General features: G+C 38.3%; 1 protein-coding gene across 1 annotated transcript in view; it reads right to left on the bottom strand.

Annotated features, from left to right (window-relative positions):
- RYR2 (ryanodine receptor 2) overlaps positions 1-24,592 on the bottom strand; it is a 311,345-nt gene that overhangs the window by 181,039 nt on the left and 105,714 nt on the right. The window contains exons 5-11 of the mRNA XM_064158603.1: positions 23,890-23,964; positions 23,131-23,209; positions 21,931-22,043; positions 10,333-10,432; positions 8,061-8,157; positions 4,398-4,472; positions 65-221 (exon numbers count right to left, since the gene is read on the bottom strand). Of these exons, the coding sequence (XP_064014673.1) occupies positions 65-221; positions 4,398-4,472; positions 8,061-8,157; positions 10,333-10,432; positions 21,931-22,043; positions 23,131-23,209; positions 23,890-23,964 (696 nt within the window). The remainder of the gene's footprint in view (positions 1-64; positions 222-4,397; positions 4,473-8,060; positions 8,158-10,332; positions 10,433-21,930; positions 22,044-23,130; positions 23,210-23,889; positions 23,965-24,592) is intronic.

Here is a 24,592-nt window from a genome sequence, read left to right as displayed (position 1 = left end):
AATTTTGCTTACTTAAGAGATTGGAATTACTACTGGTTGCATTAATGCTACACTGATTCCATACCTTGGAAGACCGAAGACAGAATGCTGTAGACTTTACATCTGCTTTCTCTTTTTCTGTAAGAAGAAGACTGTTGTCATCCAGGAGACTTAGATATTTTCCTGTTGTTATATGTCTTAGTCTGAATGGCTGTCCCCATCTAATGTGGCTGCCACTCCACCTATGAAAGTTCATGGGAAATATTTGGGTTTTTTTTAAATGAAACAGAGACTCTATCCACTGGCAAAAATATTTTAAAGCACATTATATTGCCAACTAAAAAGGATAAAATCTCAAATGTTGTATTATCAGGAAAAAAAGGCTACTTTCTTATTATCTCCCGTAAAACATTCTAATAAACAATCTTAAACTCTTCCTTTGCACAGATTGCCTTGGTTCAGAATGAACTCATTTTGAGAGAAGATACAGACCGCCTACAGAAAAGGAGGCTTATGCTGTACACAAAGAGCTTAGATCTGCCTGTTCCCTCTCCAATATTTCATCCACCAGCAGCTGGGTTTGTTCCCTCTCCCAGAGCGCTCTACTTTGAGCAGTCATTACACTTTAGATACATTATAATAGTGTAAAACAAACAAACAAAAAAGGCCAAGCAAACAACCTTGAGTTTTTAATTACCTTACAATAACTTTGCATATGTTTTGTATGTATGCACTCAAGTACTAGTCTGAAAACCCCTTACATTTGCATTTACATAGATTTGAATATCTGTTTTTGCTTTCCCTGACATATACATGTAAGACATCAAAGCACTTACCTGATCAATACAAATATCCATTTGTTTGAGCATGTCTTCCTAAGAGTTGGCTATACTGCATGCAAAGTGTGCAAAATAAATTTGGCATACAGTTTTAAGCTGCTGAAGTCTTTCAAATGCAAGAGCAATACATGGCTTTTGGGTTTTAATAGGTTTGTTTACACTTCACTGATTAAACTTCTAAACCTCCTTAAAATACTGATTTTTAAAGAGGCCAAAAAAAAAATCTCAACAAAATAACCCTGAGAGGTTTTCCCCCCAACTAATTAATTTTGTAAACGAAATAGTGTCTTCTCCTTATGCCAAGGGATGAGCACTTTGAGGAGGAAGAAAATATGGAAGTTTCACCTCTTAGAAATGAATTTATCTTTATTCTTTCACACAGCAAAGTCAGTATACTCCACAAAGGTACATATAAGTAGCAGTGTTCCAACACACTTGGTTTCTCAAATAAGTTAAAATGTCAGGTCATGCATCTCAGGCATTGTATTGCTGGGTCTGGTAAAACACATCAGTCTGCACCTTTCATACTGAGCCATACCGAGAAGCTGCCTTTTGTCCAGTCTGACTCAATCTTCTCTTGGACCTAATGTCTATGGACCATAAGGAATGAAGGACTACAAATGTAGAGCAACAGTCACACCCATAGTTTATGCCTACAGGACAGAAAAATGACTGTGTGCTTAAAGGAGAAGTCTTCTGAGCAGAAAGTGTCTTGTGAAGCCATTTCTTACTACTAAAAAATCCTTTTCTGCAATGTGAGAATATGACTGCTGTTTCCTTTTGAGAAAGAAAGCAACACTGAGCAATAATACCTGGTGTCCCACAGCAGGGCATCTCAAAGGCCATTTTAACTAAAGAGGAGAGCTCAGAAACAATGATTCCTTCAGAATCATATGAAACTAACAAAGAATCACAGAATTAACCAGGTTAGAAAAGACCTCTAAGATCATTGAGTTCAACCTATTGCCCAACCCGTCTAATTAACTAGACCATGACACTAAGTGCCTCATCCAGCCTTGTCTTAAACTCCTCCAGGCATGGCGACTCCACCATCTCCCCAGGCAGCCCATTCCAACGGGCAATCACTCTTTCTGTGAAGAAGTTCTTCGTAACATCCAGTCTAAACCTGCCCTGGTGCAGCTTGAGACTGTCCTCTTGTTCTGTCACTGGATGCTTGGGAGAAGAGATCAAGCCCCGCCTGGCTACAACCTCCTTTCAAGTAGTTGTAGACAGCAATGAGGTCTGCCCTGAGTCTCCTCTTCTCCAGGCTGAACAACTCCAGCTCCCTCAGCCTCTCCTCGTAGGGCTGTGCTCCAGCCCCTTCACCACCTGGACACATTCAAGCACCTCAACATCTTTCTTAAATCGAATGGCCCAGAACTGTATACAGTACTCAAGGTGCCGCCTAGCGAGCACTGAGTACAGGGGCAGAAGGACTTCCCTGGTCCCGCTAGTCACACTATTCCTGATACAGGCCAGGATGCCATTGGCCGCCTTTGCCAGCTGGGCACACTGCTGGCTCATCAGCTCGTCACCTGTCAAGTGGTACCCAGAGGTCCCTCTCTGCCTGGCTGCTCTGCAGCTACTCTGTACCCAGCCTGTAGTGCTTGCATGGTGTTGTTGTGACCAAAGTGCAGAACCCAGCACCTGGACTTGTGGCTTTGGACTGTGCCCACTTATCCAGCCTGTCCAGGTCCCTCTGCAGAGCCCTCCTGCCCTCTAACGAATGGACACATGCTCTCAACTTGGTGTCATCTGCAGACTTACTGATGGTGGCTCAATCCCTTCACCCAGATCATCATTGAAGACATTAAACAGGGTTGGGCCCAGCACTCATCCCTGGGGCACACCCTTAGTGACTGGCTGCCAACTGGATGTGGCACCATTCACCACCACTCTCTGGGCCCACCCAGCCAGCCAGTTCTTAACCCAGCACAGAGTGTCCCTGTCCAAGCCTTGAGCTGTCAGCTTTGCCAGGAGTTTGCTATGGCAGACGATGTCAAAAGCCTTACTGAAGTCCAGGTAGACTACATCCACAGCCTTCCCCATGTCCACCAGGCAGGCCACCTGGTCATAAAAGGAGATCAAATTGGTCAAGCAGGACATGCCCCTCCTAAAGCCATGCTGGCTAGGTCTCATCCCCTGGCCATCCTATAGGTGCCCTGTGATTGCACTCAGGATGGTCTGTTCCATTATGTTGCATGGCACTGAGGTCAGGCTGACAGGTCTGTAATTTCCCAGTTCCTGCTTCCAACCCTTCTTGGGGATGGGTACCACACTGGCCAGCTTCCAGTCTTCAGTGAGCCATGAGTGTTGATAAATGATGGAGAGTGGCTTGGCAAGCTCATCTGTCAGCTCTCTCATCACCCTAGGATGGATCCCATCTGGTCCACAGACTTGTTAGGATCCAAGAGGCTCAACAAGTCCCTAACTGCTTTCTCCTGGATTACAGGGAGGCTGTTCTGCTCCCTGACTCCACCTACCAGATGTTGTATCTGCAGCCATTCTGAGAAGCAGAGGTGACAACAGTCTTCAAGCATGCATATGATCTTATAAATTGAAGCATTTGCATAAATAGCTATGTGCCTGCAATTCAGTAACGAATGTATATAGCTATTAGAATATCATACAGAAAAAAAAAGGGGGGATGTGATTTGTAGAAGAGAGTTTTATTCCAGGGATTTTATTTATGTGGGTTTTTTTCCTGGTAAGAAAATCATGTTCCTTAAAACCAAAGATTACAGATGCTTTTGCTTAGTTGTTCTGACAACTCTCACAATTTCTTTCAGTCACATATATTCAAATGTTTACACTTCAAAAGTTTGTACACAATATATGACAGTCATAACAGAAACTTGTAGCTTGTTAAATCCCCACCTTGTTCTGCAACCACTGCTTATTAAGGAAGCACATGCAATGGGGAAATTAAAAGGCCAGAGATCGTACCACAACTCATTGTTATCATTTAAGCACTCTGAAGGTTGGTTTTAGTACAAAGAAAACAATTCCCTGCCTTATCAATGGTGCTTAACATTATCCTATTGAAAAAAACATACACACAGAAAACAGCATTGTTGGAGTGCAACCTTTCCCCTAAGCTGCCATGATTTATTTCCCAAGAACTACTTGTCACTAGAAATTCTATCACAAGCTCATATTGCAATGGCAATTTACAAATCCATTACCTTAATAAGCAAGGTTCAATTCCTTATTACCATCTCAACATTTCCACAGTGCAAAGTAGCTCATTTTTTCTGTAAATGTTTGCTTTCTAAGACTTCCAACTAGCTTAATTACTTCAAAGGAAAACAGTTCTGATTATGTCACATATTAAAGATGTAAACTGTGAATTTACAGTTACAAAAACCTCAAAAAAAACCCCCATGCACAGCATGTATGTTAAGACAAACTCTCTGCAGAAAGTTGCTAATCTTCCATGAAAGTGACGTAGAGCACTTTTGACAGATGGTTTTTGTATTATCAATCTGGTTTTATAGTTATCTATGTGATTTTGCAGCAACAGTCACACTACACAAGAAGCACCCTGATGAAAGCAATTCTGAGAGAGGTTTTACTTACGCAACTCTTAGAGTCTCTAGTCTCCAAAGGGAACGAGCGTGAATTGACACAGCGCCACCTTCATAATGGACAGTTCTGAAAACCAAAGGCACAGACTAAACAACAAGATTTATGCTCACTTAAACATCCTTTTTAGTCTTTCAAGGACAGAGAACCCAGGAAAATACATATATAAAGATAAAAAAAAAAAGCACCTGATGATTGCAAGATTTCTAGACTCACCCAAAAAAAAAAAACCAGTATCAATTGATAATAAAGATTTGTTATCACCACATAAAGCTCACAATAAACATGTTTTCTCGGAGCTTATATTATTAAAATAACCATAAAACTTTTCACTTTGAATTATGAAAAGTCATTTATTTGGCACTGCATTTTATTACCCTGGCACCTGAATTTTCACTACCACGCTAGTACCATCTCCACACATCTCATCTTTTAACAGATTCCTATTTCCAAATTTTAGTATGTAATGATTCCTCTAGTTCCTGCCTATATGCAGCAATCCAAGTGTCAAGACACCAAACTCATTACAACTAGAGAATCGCTCACACAGTATTTCATGAGCCATCTATAAATCGAAGTTCTAGCACATGCTCTACATTGCAGTTACAGGTGCACATACATAAACACATATGAGATCCTACCCTTTACCTTTTGTCCAGCATTGTCTCCACAAACTACCTTAGTCATTTGCAGCAATGCTTGTGGTGCTAGGAACAGCTCTTAGTAAGTCTCTCATATTTTTCTTAGAGAAGGGAATGAAGTTCAAATTCCACCTTATTTTTATTGATGTTGATCTTCACTAATATGGTAAAACACAAATGCTACAGAACCTTGCATTCAGCTGTTGGGTATAGTAATATTCAATGTAGTGGTTCTATAGAAATGTTGGAATGGTACAACTATTGGAATTTGACACACTGGAACATAAGCCATGGACAGGAGAGAGTGCACAAGCTCAGTAAGTGCTGAGTTAAGACAAAGTGGAATGTTGGAATGACCCTAGAGAATGGTGTAACAAATATAAACAAATGTAAGGCTGGAGCCTGTGATTTTCACCACTCTCTGACTTAGATTGCTTAGACACAGTGTAGATGGTGTTGAGAGAATATGATGAATGTCTACGCTAATTAGCACGTAATTCCTAATGCAAGTACATGTAACCAATTATAGTTCAATACAATTTGTAGCCTTCTGATGAAAGGTATAAAAATACATGTTTGGAATGCAATAAATGGATTGGACTGGCTTGTGTCAGGCCTTCACCCCATCTCTTCTGATGCCCATGGTATCCAGCCCGTGGCATTCAGCTGCTCTTCTGTTCAGTACACTCCTCCTCAGTTATATGCTTCAATGTTTGTTCTGAAACTAACAGACTGGATTTATGTTGCAACATCTAAACAACAAACAACAGCATGTCATCTAGGTTTATTTGTTTGGGTTGTGGGCTGTGCTCATTGTGCAATTTCATCTCACCACTTAATATCAATGTGCCTCTTTCAAAAATAGTATGATTGTATCTCACCTTCTAGTGACTAGTGTAGCACAGTGGCAGGTCCCCATGGAGGGACAACTAAACTCAACAATTAAACAAGGAAACAAAAAATGGAGACACAGAAGAGAGTTATTTTATATGACTGTTCTTGCCACTATGCCATGCCTGTTCTAGTGTCAATTAGGATGACCTTGAATCAGAAGCAGCTTTGTACTGTAATCGTGAATATGGTATCTGCATTGTCACTTTATCATAGGTCTTCACTATGCTAAATGCTGTTCGACAAGAGTATAGGCAGCCTGAGAGCATATGTTCTATTTTGGACTTCAGGCAATCTTTGAAACACATTTCTGCTTCAATTTATGTAACAATACCCATGGTTTAAGAACAGAGAAAAACAGCAGATAATTTTTGAAATTGCCTAGGAGGATCCTGCACATCAAAACAGTTTATTCATTCCCAAGATTAGATATCAGGTGACAATATAGAATAAAAGTGATTTATTTTGACTGCCTGTTATTTTAGGACTATCTCACCATTTATTTGGGGAAAAAAAAAGCATAAGAAAGAGATCTTTGCAGAAAAATGAAACAGAGATAGAAGAATTGGTGAATCACAACACAGATGGAACCTTTCAGTGTTCCTTCACATTACCATGCTGTAGAGCAGAGCTGCTCTCCAGGCATATGCTGGAACAGAACATACCAAGCACAGCCACAATAATCACCCACCAGACTACTTTAAAAGGCAATGAAAGGATAATATGGAATTATTATACTCCAAATAGATCACAATTTACCATGCCTTATGATCAAAAGTTGTGGAAATTAGATTAAAATGAGATAATTTACCTTACAATTTCCTACCTTCCAAAATTACTCTTTTAAAAAAATATAATTCTACTAGCAGTTAAATACAAATCAAGATATTCATATATATTGAAAACTGAAAGAAGCCAGAAATTATCCTTTTAGATATTATTTTGGATAGTCAAAAGCCCTAACTAGAGATAGAGGTGTAGAGGTTTTAGCCAATAAATTTACTAACAATTCAAGAGGAGAAAGTAGGGGCCACAGAGCAATTACAGAGCAATTATACTTAATTCCATAAAATTAAAAGCAATTATAAATTACATTCTGGATTTATTAGTAAAAATATTACCAATATTTCAGAAAAGCAATAGAAGAATGTCAGAAAATGAGAAATATATATATACACACAACCCCCCACTTTTTATATATTATTTATCACAGAAAGCTCCTGAACAACAAGAAAGTTAAGATCAATCTTGATTTGTATGAAGCACTAAGCAGCAGTGTTTCTCAGTACATCTAGCAGAAATGACAAAGGTATAGGTAGTATTTGTTGTCTAGTAGCCCTGGTACTAGACAGACACAGGAAAAGGCAGGCAGTGTGGAAAGGAGAAATCAATTTCTTAAGAAGAAGAAATATAAAAGTTAACTCCTAAGTTAACCCCTATTCCTTCCATGTTATAGGACAGAAAGATGTGTGATAGGAATGCACAAGCATATCAAGTGACTTTTTGACTCGCAACTTCACACTCTCTTTATCATAGTTCTACTTAATGTTAGACTTGTCAAAGTCCCAGTTCAAGAGAGACAAGGAACTACTAGAGAGAGGCCAGAGGGATACAAAGATGATTATGGTACTGGAGCATCTCTTTTATAAGGAAAGGCTGTTTAAATTGGAGAAGACTGAAAGGGGATCTTACCAATGCTTATAAATATCTGAAGTACACAGCTAAGATCAATACCCAGCTAGTAGCCTTGAAAGACTGGGAAGTATTAATATACTCTGTCCTAAGGAAATTTTTGTGATTACAGAAAAAAAAAAAACCACAAAAACTAACAACAACAAACCCAGCAATAAAGAAATCAACCCCTTTTATTCAGTGTTTTTAAGTCAGTAAGGTCTTCAATGTTATCAAAAATCACTACTTCTTTTACCTCTAGTAAGTAAAATCAGACTTAAAGAATACTGAAAAGAAAATGAATGAGGCTCATGTCCAAAGTTCATCCAAACATTATTCCTTCTTATAAGTAATACATCTTACTGCAACATCCTTCAACAATATGTACTAACAGTGACACTTAATACTGGTTCAGCAACATTTTTTGTTAGCCTAATATAAACTAGAAACCTACCTTCTTTGTTCTTCTCCATGTTCGCCTGAAGGGACTGTTAAACATTCATCCATGTGACCATGCAATAACCTCAGAACATCCCCTCCTATCAAATATCCTTGAATAAAGAGAGAAAACCAAGCACATTTGAACACAGCAACATGTAAAACTGTAGTTCAAGCTGTAACAAGTACTATAAGTTTTATTTATTGTTTGTTTGTTCTTCTGTTGGCATTTGATGCAACATTAAAAAGGGAGTAAGAAGAAGGGGACGATATATCACACCCTGTAGAGCCAGCTGAACACTGTCAAGTGAGAAAAGCTCCCAGACAGCAAGTAGGAAATGGTGGATCAGGAGAAAGACAGCTACAACCAGAGGATTCTACTAACCAGAGTTAGTGCAACTTAGAAAAAGACTCAAGGAACAAGGAAGCAAGTATTTCTACCCAAGATTAAAACAAAAAGTTGGAGAGTCTTCTCTTCCATTTTACCTGCTCAATTTCTGGCTTAAGTTTAAAATTCCAGTTTGTATACTAACTGAACAAAGAGTTAATTAGCTAACTTCATTTTATGCACTACTTGTCCATTCCATTCACTTCAAAGTAACTTAACTGAAGAATTTCACTACTGATTTACTTTTAGTGATAAGTTTTGTCTAAGAGAGGGTACTGTAGTCTCATTATTTCCACACACTAACATTTTGTTTATGAAAATGACAAAGCATTTTGCAGATATTAAAAAAACAAACAAACAAACAACCCACCAGCTTTATCTTCCTTTTCCTATTTTGAGGTAATTTTCTCCAATTTGGCTACAGTTTTACTGGGGCTTATAGAATAAGGTCTTACACACTAAGTGTCAGATTCACTCTCCCATCATGAGACAACTTAGATTACAGGAACATTTGCTGGCTTTGTTAGAACTCAGCCTTTGCTCTAATTCCTTCTGACATCAGCCATGTGATCTTCTCTAGAAAAGATACTGCTGAACTAAGATAATACTCATGCCTGAGAAAAATTAAATTGGAAAGGCATACCAACAAACAAGCAAATATACAGAGAAATGCACAGCTACTAAATTCATACTACATCACTTTCACATGATTAAATGTGAGTAGGAGTACATAATGTGACACTGTATCATTATGGATGGAGGCAAGTTTCATTAGTGAGGTTCACTGACCAGTGATGTGTGGCACAGCACAAGCCTGGGTCACAGCTGATAAACTGTAGAACAGTATTTTGAAGACAAGAAAGCTTCTTCCTCTGATCAAAAGGAAGGTTTTCTCCATAAAGTGTAGGGCACTGTTAAGCAATTCACTAGCATCCTTCTGGTAATGGACAGCACTAGAAACCACATCAGAGAATCTGAATGTGCCTAATTATTCTCATAGTCAAAGAACACAGTGAGCATATTGGCAATGTTGTCCCTGAAATGTGAATGCAAAGAATTCCAGAGCATTCCACAACTGTGTTTTAAAATATGCCAGATAAAAAGTACTGCTGTGAAATGTCAGCATGTTGCCTTTCCAAAAACTAGCTCCACAAAATCCCCAGGATTGGAAAGGAACTGTAGCCTTAATCTTCTTAAGGTTCCACTATGAAACCTAGTCAAAATAATTACTCTGTAGGAAAGTAGAAAACACTAAACTTTACATCATGGCAGACTTTTTATAAAACATGAGTGGTTTCTGCTTCTCTGTAGAACCATCATGGCATCAATTTGGGTAACCTTGTCATTTTGTGTCAAAAGCTGCACTGAAAAAAACCCAACTTTCTGTCTCCTAAACAAAACAATAAAATTTGAAAGCTGTTTCACCATGTCTCCTTCTACCTTTCCCCTCCTGGTGTTCTAAGTCTCAACCATATGTTTCCCACAAAACCATTCCCAAGGTAAACTTCTAGGTCTTCATATCCTGCTTCCAGTCCTCTTATTTATTTTCACTCTGTCTCAGGAACATGTATCTATGACTGTGTATATCAGACTTGTCTGATATATTTTTTTAAAGGATAAAAAGCTATTAAAAAAAAGGAATGTTATCATAGTTTTATCAAAATGAGATCTAAATGAGATCTGAATGAGCTGTTCAGTATTTAGAAAAAAAAATATGTCAGAAACTATCAGTGTCACTTTCAGTATAACTTTCTCTCTTTTCAGAACATCTGTTTATTTATTCATTGGATTGTATGTTTACATTTAAAAACCCCACTCCCACACTTGGCAGAATAATTTGATTCTACAGATAGTACATTTACAATCACGGTTTCAAGAATTAAAGTTTAGTCTATCTTACCTTGGGCAACTTCACTTCCTGAACTGATTGGTGCTACGCTCCAGAGCGTCTGCTGGAAGGCTGCATCAACATGTAAGCAACCATTGCCGTAAGAGAGATGCTATAATCAAGAAAGAGTGAGGCTTTTATTTGGAATTCATTACAAATCTCATTACAGTATACAAAATTAATATCAAACACTCTTTGGTTTATTTCATGCATAAATTGTTCTTATTGTATAAGTAAACACAAAATCAGACCTGCATACTCTTCAAAGGACATTAGAAATAAAGCTAGAATAATAGCAGCATATTTGCCTCTAAGAGATGTGCATATATGGCAGAAAGGTCAGCTGTTTGGGGTCTTAGACCATAGCAAACACTCTGAAGAACTGATCATTAAATGTTGCAGGCTTCCTATACTTCCTATATGCAATGGCATTTTCTGCAAAATCTGAATGCTGGGATGCAACATAAATCTGCATTTCAAGTGTAACTCATCCCTTATTTATTGTGGCTGGCTTCCTAAAACTGCCACCATATCGAAGAAATCAAGTAATCAAGTAATTGACTTTGTGAGTCACTTAGAAGAGTTTCCAAAACATGTTCTTGAACAAAGTTTTCAATATCCATGCAAATCTGAAATTATTTTCCCCTGAAAGGCTCAATTCCCACCTAAGCATTCTAAGGATGCTCTTCTCTTACTCCCTGTTGACTGCCAGTGTTGCAGCCATTTACAGTGAGTGCCACAGGTACTTTCTCTTCTCAGTATTCTTCACATTTATGTGTTCCAACTAGCTCACAATGATATTGTTTCAGAAACTCTAATCTCAAGGCATTTATAATATTGCATCCATTTGATATCCATAAAATGATGCAGGAATGTTACCTGTCAAGAGAAACATGTCATTCAGGGTAGGCAAAAGAGGAAGAGGATAACTCCTCTGTCATTTAGATCTCACATCCACAGAGCACTTCTTGTAGCTGTGTGACTTGCACATTAACAAACTTATTTTCACACACAATAGCGTCAACCAAATTAATGTTCCATTTTACAGATGGGACACTGAACAAAAATACATTGCTGACATGTCTCTTCAGAGCATTTGCTATTTTTATCCATGCATTTGACTCAATTGCAGCTCTGCTTATAACCCAGATGTCTCAAGCTGAGTCACCAGAGTTGCGCCTTTGAAAAGGTATAAGTTATATAGGACTAAATAACCTAATACAACACATGACCACCACAACAGAAAAATCAAGAGTATATCTCTGCAATTCTCTTCTCCCCTTATCTAGATTACTTGCAGCACCCTTGAATTTACAGCTGAAGACAGGGGTTCTGACATATACAATTTACAAAGCTGTTGTGTCCATCTCCTGGAATCATCCACTGCAAATAAAGAATGAAGTCTCGACCATGTAGAGAAAGTTGCCTGTCTACAAATTCACAAGGATTTAACTACATCAAATGAACAGAAAGAAATCCCAACAGATTGGTAAAGCCTGTCTTAATTGCCTGATTCCTCAGTGTTACACTTAAAAATTGTTGTTGTTTTTAAAGCAACACACTCCCTGTCAGTAACTTAGACCTGCTTGGTTTTGTACTTCCAGCACAATAAAACTACCAGAATGAAACAAATTCTGAAAGACAATGCCCAAGATATGGACATGGCACTCACATTGATGTTGAACAGCCTCCATATCTACTACACAGCTCTTTGGTAGCTGGTGTGCCAGAGAATCTAGTATAAGTTGTAGGTTGCTATCATCAGCAAGGCCCACGTGTAGCGCAGGGATTTCAGATAGGCACTTAACAACATTCTCCAAGCAGAACTAGGTTGAGTTCAGGAGTCTTGCTGTTTATTCTACTCTTGGCATGAGTTTTCACCATTGCAAGCTGGTCCTCCAGCTTTCTGTCTCACTCAAATATCTTTTCTGTGCTGGTGAACAAAACGGCTAGATTTGTCTTCCCTTCTGACAGCCTAATATTAATTTCCCACACCACCATTTAACTTGTTGTTAATAGGCTGTTAATATCTGCTTTAATATAGGCTGTAATATGGAATCATCTTTCTGAATTAAATGACGATGTTCTATGAATACAGGTTAACACTATATGCTACAGGCATCTTCACAAGGAGGAACTCCAAGACTCAAATCTCCCATAGCATTACTGGTTTCTCAACTGAATTTACCATCATGTCATAAACTCTCTAATGCTCTGCAACAAAAATAGGACAATCAGCATCTCTGTGCTCACTGGAAAGCTTAGGAATCAGATTCTGCAAGAAATCTTCAGCACTAATTGCAGCAGCATAGCTACATTTACAATAGCTCTAAGTAAATGATGTATTTTAAATACTTAAGTCTTCAAAGTTTCTGCTGTCCAAAACATTCATGTGTACAAAGACAAAATCACAAAGAAACAAAAGAATTTGGGCTTCTTCTTGGCTAAGGTGTGTCAGGTACTGACATCTCATCTAGCAGCATCTATTTCTACCTGCACTTTACATTACTATGTATCTGTCTTCAATCTCAAGCCATTCCAAATAGGAAAAATAGCAAAAGAGAAGTAATAAAGTCTATTTTCTGACACATTTTGAGAACTATGTAGAAGGCAGTTCTCAGAGTGCTTAAGTAGTGTGCACAACAACAGCATTGACTATTCTATTTCAGAAGTTAAGAGGCTACAGGCATGATTCAATTCAAATTATTTATCTCGTGTATATGGAGACTCCAACAGCCTTTGCTGTTACCCCCTTCTCTCCTAACTGTCATTACTACAATGATTAGGACAAAGACACAGTTTCAAATTACTTAGGCACCTGTCCTCAATGACCCAAGAACCTTTGAAATTTTTTAAGTCCTGAACAGACATTTCCATGGTACACCTATGAAACATATGCATTAGAGTGAAGGGGAGCATGTCAGATGCTTCGCTACTTTTCCTTAGCCTAAGACCAGACAAAACAAAACTGGAAGATGTCCACACTGGAGATGTTCATATCTTGGGAAGGAAGTAAAGAAGTATATACAAGTATCTGTAAAACAAAAAAATTCAAACAAATCACACAAACCCCAAAACACAATGAACAAATCAAACTACACTGACTTTTTTCTTTGGTTGGGGTTGTTTGTTTTGGGTTTTTTGGGGGGTTGTGATTTTTTTGTTTTGTTTTGGGTGTTTTGGTTGTGGGTTTGGGTTTTTTTTTTGGGGGGGGAGAGGAGAGGGAGGTGGTTCAGTTAGGAAGAGAAAAACATTTTTCATTAAAACAAATGATGAATTATGAAGCTTCAGCAAAAATCCAAAGGATAAAACTAGATGGACTGCCTTTAGAATGAAAAGATAACCACTCATTTATCTTTCTTTTTATCAGGTGTGATTCCTATTAAAATTTATTACTTGAGTCAGTAAAAAGTACTCTGCAACTCTACATACTATATATACAATATATATATGTACAGATATTTTGTATTTACATATAAAGTACTCTGCAACTCTATATATTATATATTAATATAATATACTATATTATACATAATATTAGTATATATAATTTAGTGTGTTATATATTATATTGACACTGTCAAAATAAATGAAAATATTCAGTCAGAAGAAAGGGAGAGATTGCAAATAACTAGAAGTAATTCCACATGCATAAAGTTTTTATGCCATCAGGGTTTCTTGTGTTTACGTCCAAAAGCAGCAATACATTTATATTTATTGAACCATCTATGAATACTTAGAAGAAATTTGAATAAATGTGAGTACAATACAGAACAAAATTAGTTTCAAATTTTTGACCCATCATAGGCGAAGCCTAGGAAATTTCAGATGGGTTTAAAACTCTAGAAAATCCTGGTTACTTTGCATTTGCTTTGAAATGGTCTAACTAATTGGACAGCAAATCCACAAGCAGAGAGATTTTTTTCCATTGATAGATAATTGCCAGCACTACATTAACCTCTCCACTCATCATGAATGTATTATCAAAGGGAGAGTAGTAGCTAAAACTCACAGATACACAGAAATTACCATTACAGCTTGGCCATCAAAAATCATCAGTTCACTATCGCATATGTGACAGCAGATAATTGCAGATGCATGCCAGGAAAATGTAAAGATCCCACTGGGGGCAGATCAGGGTAGTCTGTGTTTCCCCTCTCTGCACTATAACTGTAAAAAGCCTGAAGCAGATGAGCTATTGTGCTTCCCATTGATTATCATTTAGTATGACTACTCACAAGAGCTTTCATTAACGAAATATTAATTTTACAGAAGCAAGCATCAAAAGTTAGGAAATGTCAAACAAAATAGCCTACAGAAAAAGAATGGCTTCTGGTGAATGAATCACATTATGGTCTTTAACAGTATGATCCTGTATAACTTCTTTTCCACAAGTGCTGCCTCATTGTATATACAGAATAAAGAAGCTCACTTCATGGTCAGTTGCTCAGCGCTTTGTTTTCTCATCAGTCTTCAGTCTGCACCCTCATGCTTTATTCAATTAGTAAATTCTTCACAGCTTTGAAAAGCAAATTAATCTCCTTACAGGCTTTTCGCTTGCTACCAATAATTACAGCATTTCTCCAAAACACATCAATTAATGAACTCATTTTCTCAAAGTGCCAAATGAGCAACACTATAGCCCATTTTCCAATGGGGAGTGGAGGCACATCAATTATACTGTTTCATTAATCTAGGTTGTCCAAGATGAGGTGAAAAGGATCTCTTTAATTCCTGCTGTAGATTGCATTATATACAGTTATAATGTTCAAGGCATAGCTTACATTCATTTCAGCTGAAGGTATCAAGACTGAAAAACACTGGAATCTCAGCCCTTAACAAAAGGAGACTTCAGAGCCACAATTTAGGTAAGAAATATTACTGGTATGGGATGAAGAGTTAGTGACCTCTTGACAGCAAGTCTTGCATAAAAGATCTATTCAGCAAATGCTACAGCAAAGACAGACACAAAATCTAATTCCCCAAGAAAATAATTAATTCAGCATCATACCATCAATCCTAAGCACCACCATCAACTTCTAGCTTGAAATTTTGTCCTCAAAAGTGCTTCATTCAACAGCCACTCCTATTTTGCCCTGACACATCCATCACAGATTAACTAGCACTAAGAGAGTGTTCCATAAAATGCCAGTACAACTGGCAATGGCAGTACAACTCAAAGTGCAAATGTAAGAGATTTCAGGAAAAAATGCAACAATGTCTTATTTCTTGCATTTTCTAATGCATGTAGTTAAAAACAAATAATGGGGGTAAAATTTATATGTAATTTACCTATATTTTAAGGGGAAAAAAATGGCAATTTTGCCTACCCACACTTGAGTAGGTGGCATCACACTGACACCCACATGAACCAGAGAAGGAAACTTTAAAATCATTTTTTTGTATCTTCCACCTAAACTAACACAACACCACAGGAGTAGCCTGTCAGCATAATGCAGGTGAGTGCAGCATCTTCATACAATGAGTTTCCTAGATGGCTGCTGATAGCAGTTCTCTAGCCTAATTTCTCCAGACCTCTTCAAACACATCTTTACCCAAATCACATTGTCTCTCACCTATCCAATCCAATTTCACCAACTCAGTTACAGACTACTTTATCATCCAGAATTAGGACCTCCTTCTGCTTCAATAGGTTCTCCTCAAAATCTCCTCAGACAATCTCAGCATGGCCTTTTGGCTCCTTTCTTGCTCAATCTCTTCTTTGCCACGTCAGACAGCATTAGGCTTCTTTGCAGAAACTCATCACAACTCCTGCCCTTCAATTCTTTTCTCATTTCTTGACCTCAAACTCTTCCCTCACTGGATTTTTGTCCATCTGTTTGGTTCTCCTCAGCCAGCCCACTTCCTTCTCTACAGATCTCCCTTCTCATTCTTCATTCCCAGTCTTAATCCAATTATCCCTTCCAAAAGAGTACAGATTTTCTGACCCAAATTTCTATCACAACTTTAAACAGCAGGTGCCCACTTCTCCTTTGTCATCAGATTCTTGTCCCACATGATTTGTTAGTCCCCTGCTGACTGCCTGCTTTCACCTGCCAATCTTTTCAGTCAAGTCCCACTCAGTTTTTACTCCTTCACACTTCAGTCCCAGATTCCTGCTGCATCACCTGCCTTTTGTTTCTTCTACCTTCTCAGAGCTTCCTCCTCCACATTTCTTAAATGACAGAAGATAACTGGCAGCACATAAAACATCGAGTTTTCAGTTGTCCACACAGTGCCTGACTCCATCCCTGCCTTGGGCCACCAAGATTGGGTTGTATTTAATTATTCGCTGTAGAAAGAGTTTAAACAGTTCACAGAAGGTGTTTGCAAGAGGTTGAAATTATTCAAAACAGTCATCAGATCTGTAGTTAATATAAGAAAAAATGTTAAGCCTTCCCTGGTGTAAAGAGCAGTCCAAAGAGCGTTCTGTGTCTCATCACTGTCACCAGGAGTTGGGACCAACTTTCCTTCAAGGACTTTGACTAAAAGTCAAGCTAACATCTCAGCATGAGTCTGCATCAGCCTACCCCATAGTAAATTACTGATTAAGTTGCTGTTCCCGCACAATGAAATCTGGTACAGATGCATTCTTTCTCCTTCTCGTGGGAAGAAGCCGGCCTGGTACCAATGGTCCATACCTGCCACCTACGATGGACAGTTCCATTATTTAAGACCATCATCTTGGAACCAAAGAATAGAGCTGCTATAATAAGAGACTGATGTTTTGGCACTGCTAAGGAAACAGTGCACTCAAGTGAACTTTGCTCATTATAATGTCATTATAATACCAAAACACACCTCCTGGTCTCAGGCTGCCCAACTCCAACCCAGACCATGCCTTGGGCTCCCCTGCTTAGGCCCAGACTACATCTTGGCCACTTCTCCTTGAGCATGGGTGGAAACATTACATCGTGGGGAGCATGAGGGTGGAGGTGCGGGGAGTTCAGTCAGTAGGTGTGAAGACAAACATAAAAAGCTGTCTCCCTAACAACAGGTTAGAGCTTCAAGAATGCCAAGAGCTTCAAGAATACCAAGAGTTTCAAGAGGCTCAACACCAAGAGCTTCAGTACTTCAGAGCCCCAAGAGCTTGAGCTCTCAACTTCACCTCTCCACTTCACTACAACAGAAAAGGTCTCTTCCAGCAACAAGATCAGAATCAGCAGGTCCTGACCTTAGGACCAGTGAGACATCTTTGGGACCCCTGCATTATTGGTAGCTATAAGCCTCTTCCCCTTTTCCCCCTTCACTTTACTTTTCCCCCTTTCTCTTCTCACTCTTCTCTATTTCTTATGGCCAAAGAATAAAGCTTTACTGTTGACTGAAGTAAAACCCCTTGGTGTGAGTCGCCTGAGTTTTGCACTTTGAGATCACACTAACAAACCATCACAAGTCCACTGTTCAGACCATGACATCAAGTTGTGAGCAAGCTACACTGTTTCAGGCAGTATTTCTTTACTGAATTTATTCAAGAGAGACTAGCTAACCTATTTTCCAGGGGTGGAGTGGAGCAGCAGGGAAAGAAGGGTATTTGTGTTTGTTTTGTGGTTGGTTATTTGGTTTTGTTTGTTTGAAGTTAGCAAAAAGTCCACCTGTGATACTAAGAAAACTCCTCCTAATTTTCATTGTTTGTTATAAAGGATGTGATGCTCAGCACCTCAAGAAAACAAGATAAATTTCCTTAATGATGTGAAGGTTTTTTTTTTCCTTTTCCTAAGTCTGATCTCTTCTGGATGAACTTAGAAAAAATAAAATTCCAACTGATAAAGAATAGCAAACCAAAAACTCCAGAAATAAATGATGCTATTTCTAATAGTTTGGGTTTTTTTCACAGTACAAGCACTTGATCAGAAGTACTTAGAAACAGGATTTTATATGGCAGAGCAATTTGACAACCTTAATTATCAGGAAGATCCACCAGCCTCCACAATAACATTTCAGGCAGCATAAAGACTCTGTGGGAACCTCATTATGATCAGTGTAACAGAACAGCTCAACAATATCTTGGTTCCATTAACTTGAGATCTGTTTACATAGATTCAAATTATTTTAAAGAAAAATCTTTTCACTATTTTTCAACACCAAAAAAAGTCCTGGATGTGTGAATTCTATTTGATGCAGGAGGATGCAGAGGGAATGCCTTTCCAACACTCAGGAACTCGTCCTCCTGTCAAAAACCAAATGACAGATACCAGCTCCACCTTTCAGATAATTTGATCTAATTTGGATGATACTATTTCTGAAAGAGAACGCTGTCATCAGTTAACCATGACAAAAACCTGCAGGGAAAAGCTGATACTTAAAAGGAAGGTTTCAAATTGTTATGAAGGAGGCTAGCTGAAATCTGAGTTTGGGGTGAAATGCAGTGAGGCCGATTCAAAAGTTATTAAATAATTTATCAATATATATACAAAGATAATTCCCCCCAAGCTTATTTACAACTCTCCACACAAGTTCTTGGATGATGTTAGCAGAACTATGTGACAGAATGTCTCTGTACAAGGGAATTTTGAAAGGTTTTAGAAGTGCCTTTACTAGAGAGTCTGTCGGCTTCATTCAGCGCTTGTGAGGTTACCTAAATTCCTTTAGCAACCTGAATTAAGAATTCAGAATACTCACTAGTCCTTAGTCTTAATGTCTGTGGCCCAAAGCATACGCAGGAAAAATATCCAACACAAGTCCTGTGGTGAATTCCACGTGGGCTGCGATGTGGGATCAGCTGCTGGCTGAGGGGGCTGAGGGGGCAGGCAAGCAAGGAACGAGAGCACTCAAGCCCCTTATTCCCCTGTTCACCCCCCTTTATAGGGCAATGGCCGAGGCTAATGGTCTCATTGGCCACACAATTACCCAACCACCTCTGGCAATCACCCAAATAGACCCAAAAATGGAAGAACCACAGGCTGTTCTCTTCCCAAAATGGAGGGCGCATGCGCCTTGCACGCCACAGGGGCGCGGGCCTCAGGAAACCCCTCTCAGGCAACCGGATTAAACCGGACTCAGCTGTCTGGGCTTCTTCTGTCCTGTTTTCCCGCCTCCGGCTGCAGTGCAGGCAGGTAAGTAAATATGTCTGGAGAAGACAGGACATGCTCAAGCCCATTTTGTGTCCTTTGGGACTCTCCACCACCCAAATCAGTTTCGTATCAATGTCCAGTATTCAAAACTCAAGCAAACAAGGTCATTTAAGTCAAAGAAATCCATCTCAAGGCTTGCATAATGCAGCTGCAGATCAGACTGCAGGACCCCAACTCAGTAACTACTTAAACACCACAGTGCAGAAACTGTTGTGTTCTCTGCGTACTGCAGACTGAGAGTTGTGATGGGTTTTCGACTTCTTTCCTCCCTTCTTAGCCAGAATAGCACTGACTTTGTTGATAGTAATTTTCATTTTCATCTTTATTTATACATTTTGCATTTCTGACTTCATGCCTGAGGAACCTGAATTATGTTTACAGAACTAAGTTATCACAGTATCACAGTATCCCAGTATCACCAAGGTTGGAAGAGACCTCACAGATCATCAAGTCCAACCCTTTACCACAGAGCTCAAGGCCAGACCATGGCACCAAGTGCCACGTCCAACCTTGCCTTGAACAGCTCCAGGGACGGTGACTCCACCACCTCCCCAGGCAGCCCATCCCAGTGTCCAATGACTCTCTCAGGGAAGAACTTTCTCCTCACCTCCAGCCTAAATCTCCCCTGGCGCAGCCTGAGGCTGTGTCCTCTCATTCTGGCGCTGGCCACCTGAGAGAAGAGAGCAACCTCCTCCTGGCCACAACCACCCCTCAGGTAGTTGTAGACAGCAATGAAAGTAATTCCAAATAACTACATTTCTAAACTACTGAAACTTGACAATTTGGAGAGAAATCATGCCATATAATTAACAGTAGGCATAGGTAAACCTCAGTGCAGAGGTACATACTATTATACACAAGATAGGGAAAACCTACATCTGTTGATCAGGCTACGCTGCCTCAAGGAAAGAAAGAGCAACTCTGGCTGGAGCTTAAATGGTCACAATATTTGTAGCAGATCTTTTGCTCCATGCTAACAGGGTTTAGCAGAGACAAGTTTCTATGCCGAAGGATCTTATAATAGCACAGCTCACACATTATATAAAACCACAAGCACTTATGTAAGTCCTTTCCCTCAGAAATTCTACACAGAAAAATAAGCATCTAAAAATCCTACTGTATATGCAGGGATAATGTGAATCAGAGCAACTGAGTGACTGGCCTAGGGACACTGCTGTGACTCAACAAGCCACCAAAATCCGTATCCCTGAATTTTTATTTTACTATTTTAACACTAATCTGCCTATCAGTTTAAGGTTTGCTCATTAAATTTGCAATTAAAATTATTACTTTTCAGGAGGAAAAAAAAATAAACCCAGTTGGCCCAAAATCTTTTTTGTTTTTTGGATGCAATGCGAGGACAGGGAACACTAGGGAAGTCAATAGTTTTGTCCAGAGCAAGTTACTTTTCTGGTAAGTCTAATTACAATTCTCATGAAAGTAATTATCAAAAAGAATTTTAAAACTTAAAGATGATCAAAAGACTGTCAGAATACCTTACAAAAAAAAAAAACAACCTGAGTTACTGAGCTTCAAACTGGAATTTACAATTATATTCTGATCATTACATTCTCATTATTTTATGTGTTCCCAAAAGAAAGTTTTATCAAAAATGAAAGAAAACCCTGTTATTTTTAAGTCTTAACTCTTCACTTCTTCTAAATATTGTAAAAAAACTCAGAAATAGTGTTTAAGAAAAAAAAAGAGCAATATGGAATAAACTTGAATGCAGACTTGAGAGATTCCTCTTGACATAGCTAAAAGCACGTTCTCTTTAAAGATCCTTTTTTTCAGTTGTACCTGTATTTGCTAAGTCACTTGGACTGATTTTAAAGATGCATCCTGCAGAATTATTTTCTTATTTCCATCTTTCTTCCCCCTCCAACATCAAGAATACGAAAAGAAATCTGTTTTAAAGTGATGAAACTTCAAAATTACAGAACAAATGGGAGACACTTTGGTAAGGAAGTTATTTAAACCAGTGACAAAAACAGCTGCCATGGAATGCTTTAGAATATTTCGGTTACATTTAGCTATTTAAATGCATTTAGATTATATTTAAGATATGTCAGCAGCCATATATATTACACTGTCCACAACCCAAAGGAAATAAGAACATTTCAAAGCCTACAGAATGCTACATACCCACATTAAACATGCACAAATTTTAGTATCAAGTTCTCATTTCCCTAAGACAGTGCACTTAACCTCTGAACACTCACAGGGATTCTACACACCTCAATATTTGGAAATATTTTTTTCCCCACATTTTCTTTTTTACTTAATTAGTAAAGTTTCCAATTTCTATTCCTTTACCATTCCTTTACTGAAATGAACACAAATTACATTAGTCACACATCAGTCCATGCTTTCCCGAACTTCATTGTCTTCATTTGCAAACTCTCATTAAATTCCACTTGAAAAACCTTAAGTAGTACTTTTTTTAGAGGTGAAAGTGTAAAGCATACTTCAGTATAACATTTCAGTCACTATTTTTCCTGTAGAGGAAGCACTATACAGATATTCTTACAGGACTTACCAAATATCTTTCTGAAGAAACACTGACTAAAATAAGATCATCTCCAACACGCACTTTTTCTCCCTCTGATCGTTGCTTGGAAGCAGGATGGATGGTCCACCAGCAAGCTTCACCTATATCATTATTGAGTGACAGCAGAGAAAGGAATAAGGAAGAAAATGCCAATCATTTTTGCTATTACTTTCTTTCACCTTTATCTCAGGTTTGAATTTTGGACTCAGTTTTCAGTTGACTAAACTAAGTGTCCACGTGTTTTCAGTAACAAACAGCATTCCTGCACCACTTGTCTGAAACTCAGATGGAAAGAGTAATGTGCACATGTAGAAGACAGAAAAAACCCTCCGGTAGAGTGATTCCAGAGTAAGGAGACAGCTTTCTGTTCTCTAGCTAACATTGTCCAGGTCGTTTTCCATATTTTGTGAAAACTATTGAAGAATATTCTGTTGAGAATGAGGACAAAGGGCATCACTAAGGGCAATAAAAACAAGCTTCTGCAATATCACTTAAAGCAATATTTTAAAGTTCTCATAAATCTAAATTCAGTTACATTTTTCCACTTCGAACTGTTAATGCCTCTAATTTCACAGAATATAAGTATGGTAGGCACCAATTCTGTTCCCATGATAAACCTTGCTTTCAGATATACTTCTTGAAAGAAAAGTATGCTTCTGTCAAAAGCTTCTTGATCTTGGAACTGTTCAATTGCTGTTGCTACTGTTATAGGTTCTAGCTACAGCAAGGAATTAAAAAACAAGCAAAAAGTATTTCTAATTAAATGGTTACACCAAACTGATGACGTCGTAAGAAGCTATATAAGTCTTAAAAATAGAAACAAATGCAAGCCAGCAGCAGCTCCAAAATTTTAACATAATCCTTATTTCAATAAGTTTAAAAAAAAAAAAAAAATCAGTAGAAAGCTTCTCTGAGAATAACAACTTGAGAAAATTCTTTTACATACCTTCAATATTATATATTAAACTTTAAATAGATGTGTTGATATCTCATAGAAATTATATAAACCATTAGAACATGTAAAGATAAGGTACTGAATGTGTAAAACATGCAAGTATTAAGTTTTGTTACTATAGCCCTTAAAATGGCCTTAATTTTTACATGCTTTATATGTATTTATAGGTGTCTGTTCTGATTTTTGGACTGGAAGTATCCTCCCTTATGTAGTTTTTATTAAACACTGTTTACCTGTTGTATCCTCTTGCAATCCTACGTCAAATGCCAGCTTATCCATTGAAGAACGAGATGTAGAGAGGCAGCATAGATACTGTCAAAAGAAAAGAGCATGCATTAGTAGCTGTACTCACATCTGAAAAATCCACTGCAATACAAAAAGTTATCAACCTACTATCACAGAGTTAACTATTTTTAAATCATCCCTACTGTTTAGTATCAAGAGCATACATTGATATACTCAGGGAGATTTGACAAAGATATAAGTTTTAAAGTGACTTCTCAATCTATTCTGGTTAACTTTCCACTGAGACAGGAATAGGGAGAGTGGAAATAAAAGAGCAGGTTGCATTGATTTTCAGCTCGATAAAGCCTCGCTTTGTAGTTAAGGAGTTTGGAACTCATATAATTCACCACAGAACTGAAGAATAAAACTTCTGTGCATTCACAGAGGGATTCAGAGTCACAGCTTATGCAATATGCAATATCTAAGGGAAAGGAAATGAGAAACCACCAACCCAAAACAATCTGACAAGCAGAGAACTCATCACTATGGAGCCAGGCTTAGTTTTAGCACTTACCTAGATAAACATCAGCTTGATTTCATGTTTCAAGCACCGACCATTCACAAAGGTTTCCATTATCCGTGGGTAAAATGCCTCTTTGATGTAAGTAATTCTCCAGTTATCAGTAAATGATAATAGTCTAGGCACTTTCAAACAGAACTTTCAAACAAAAAAGAGCTCATTGCTGCTCTCAGCCTCTGTTACGTACCATGCCACTGTAGGAATGGCGCAACAGGATCGCATGCCCATAGAGCAGAGTTCGATGACCGCCACCTTGTGCAGACTGAAAGAGAAACAGAAGTATTGTACTGGTATGTTGTAATAAAATGGCTCCTTTGGAGAAAAACGAAAACAAAAGAAAAGTTAAGAAGTCCTCATCAATCTCTTGACAATCTACAAGAAGAGAAGCCAATTTCCTAACATAATGCTAGTCAGGGATTAGTTCAAGAGCATGGTTTTATGAATGTATTCTCTAGTTTTGACTGCCTCAGTCTATTGACCTTTCAAGTCAGATCTAAGGCAGAATTTGAAAGGGGAACCTAAAAGCCACAGTCTTTTTCTGTTAGAATTTTGCTCAATTCACTGATGAGGGAAAATGGAGTACTTCGTACCAGCACCTATTTGGTATAAAATATACCCTAGAAGCCTGAATCCTTGGGCTGAAAGCAAGTGGCCTCCAGAGAAGAGCAGCTTTGATGCACGTCACACTACACTCTACACCCTTATTGTTAAATATCTCCACATTCACTCATTTTGCCACCAAATTACATACTTTTCCAAACAGTATGTATGCAGAGAGAACTTCTCCAATATTGTCCCTTTTTCACAAGAAAGTATTACAGTTGTGTCAAGCACACTGAAGAACCTCCAGTCTGCTTGCCACGCAGCATTTAAAAACTACCAGACAGAAC

The sequence above is a fragment of the Pogoniulus pusillus genome, chromosome 18 (assembly GCF_015220805.1).
Source record: "Pogoniulus pusillus isolate bPogPus1 chromosome 18, bPogPus1.pri, whole genome shotgun sequence".
Taxonomy (NCBI): domain Eukaryota; kingdom Metazoa; phylum Chordata; class Aves; order Piciformes; family Lybiidae; genus Pogoniulus; species Pogoniulus pusillus.
Note: the sequence above shows the minus strand (reverse complement) of the source record. Positions and strands in the feature narration are given on the sequence as shown.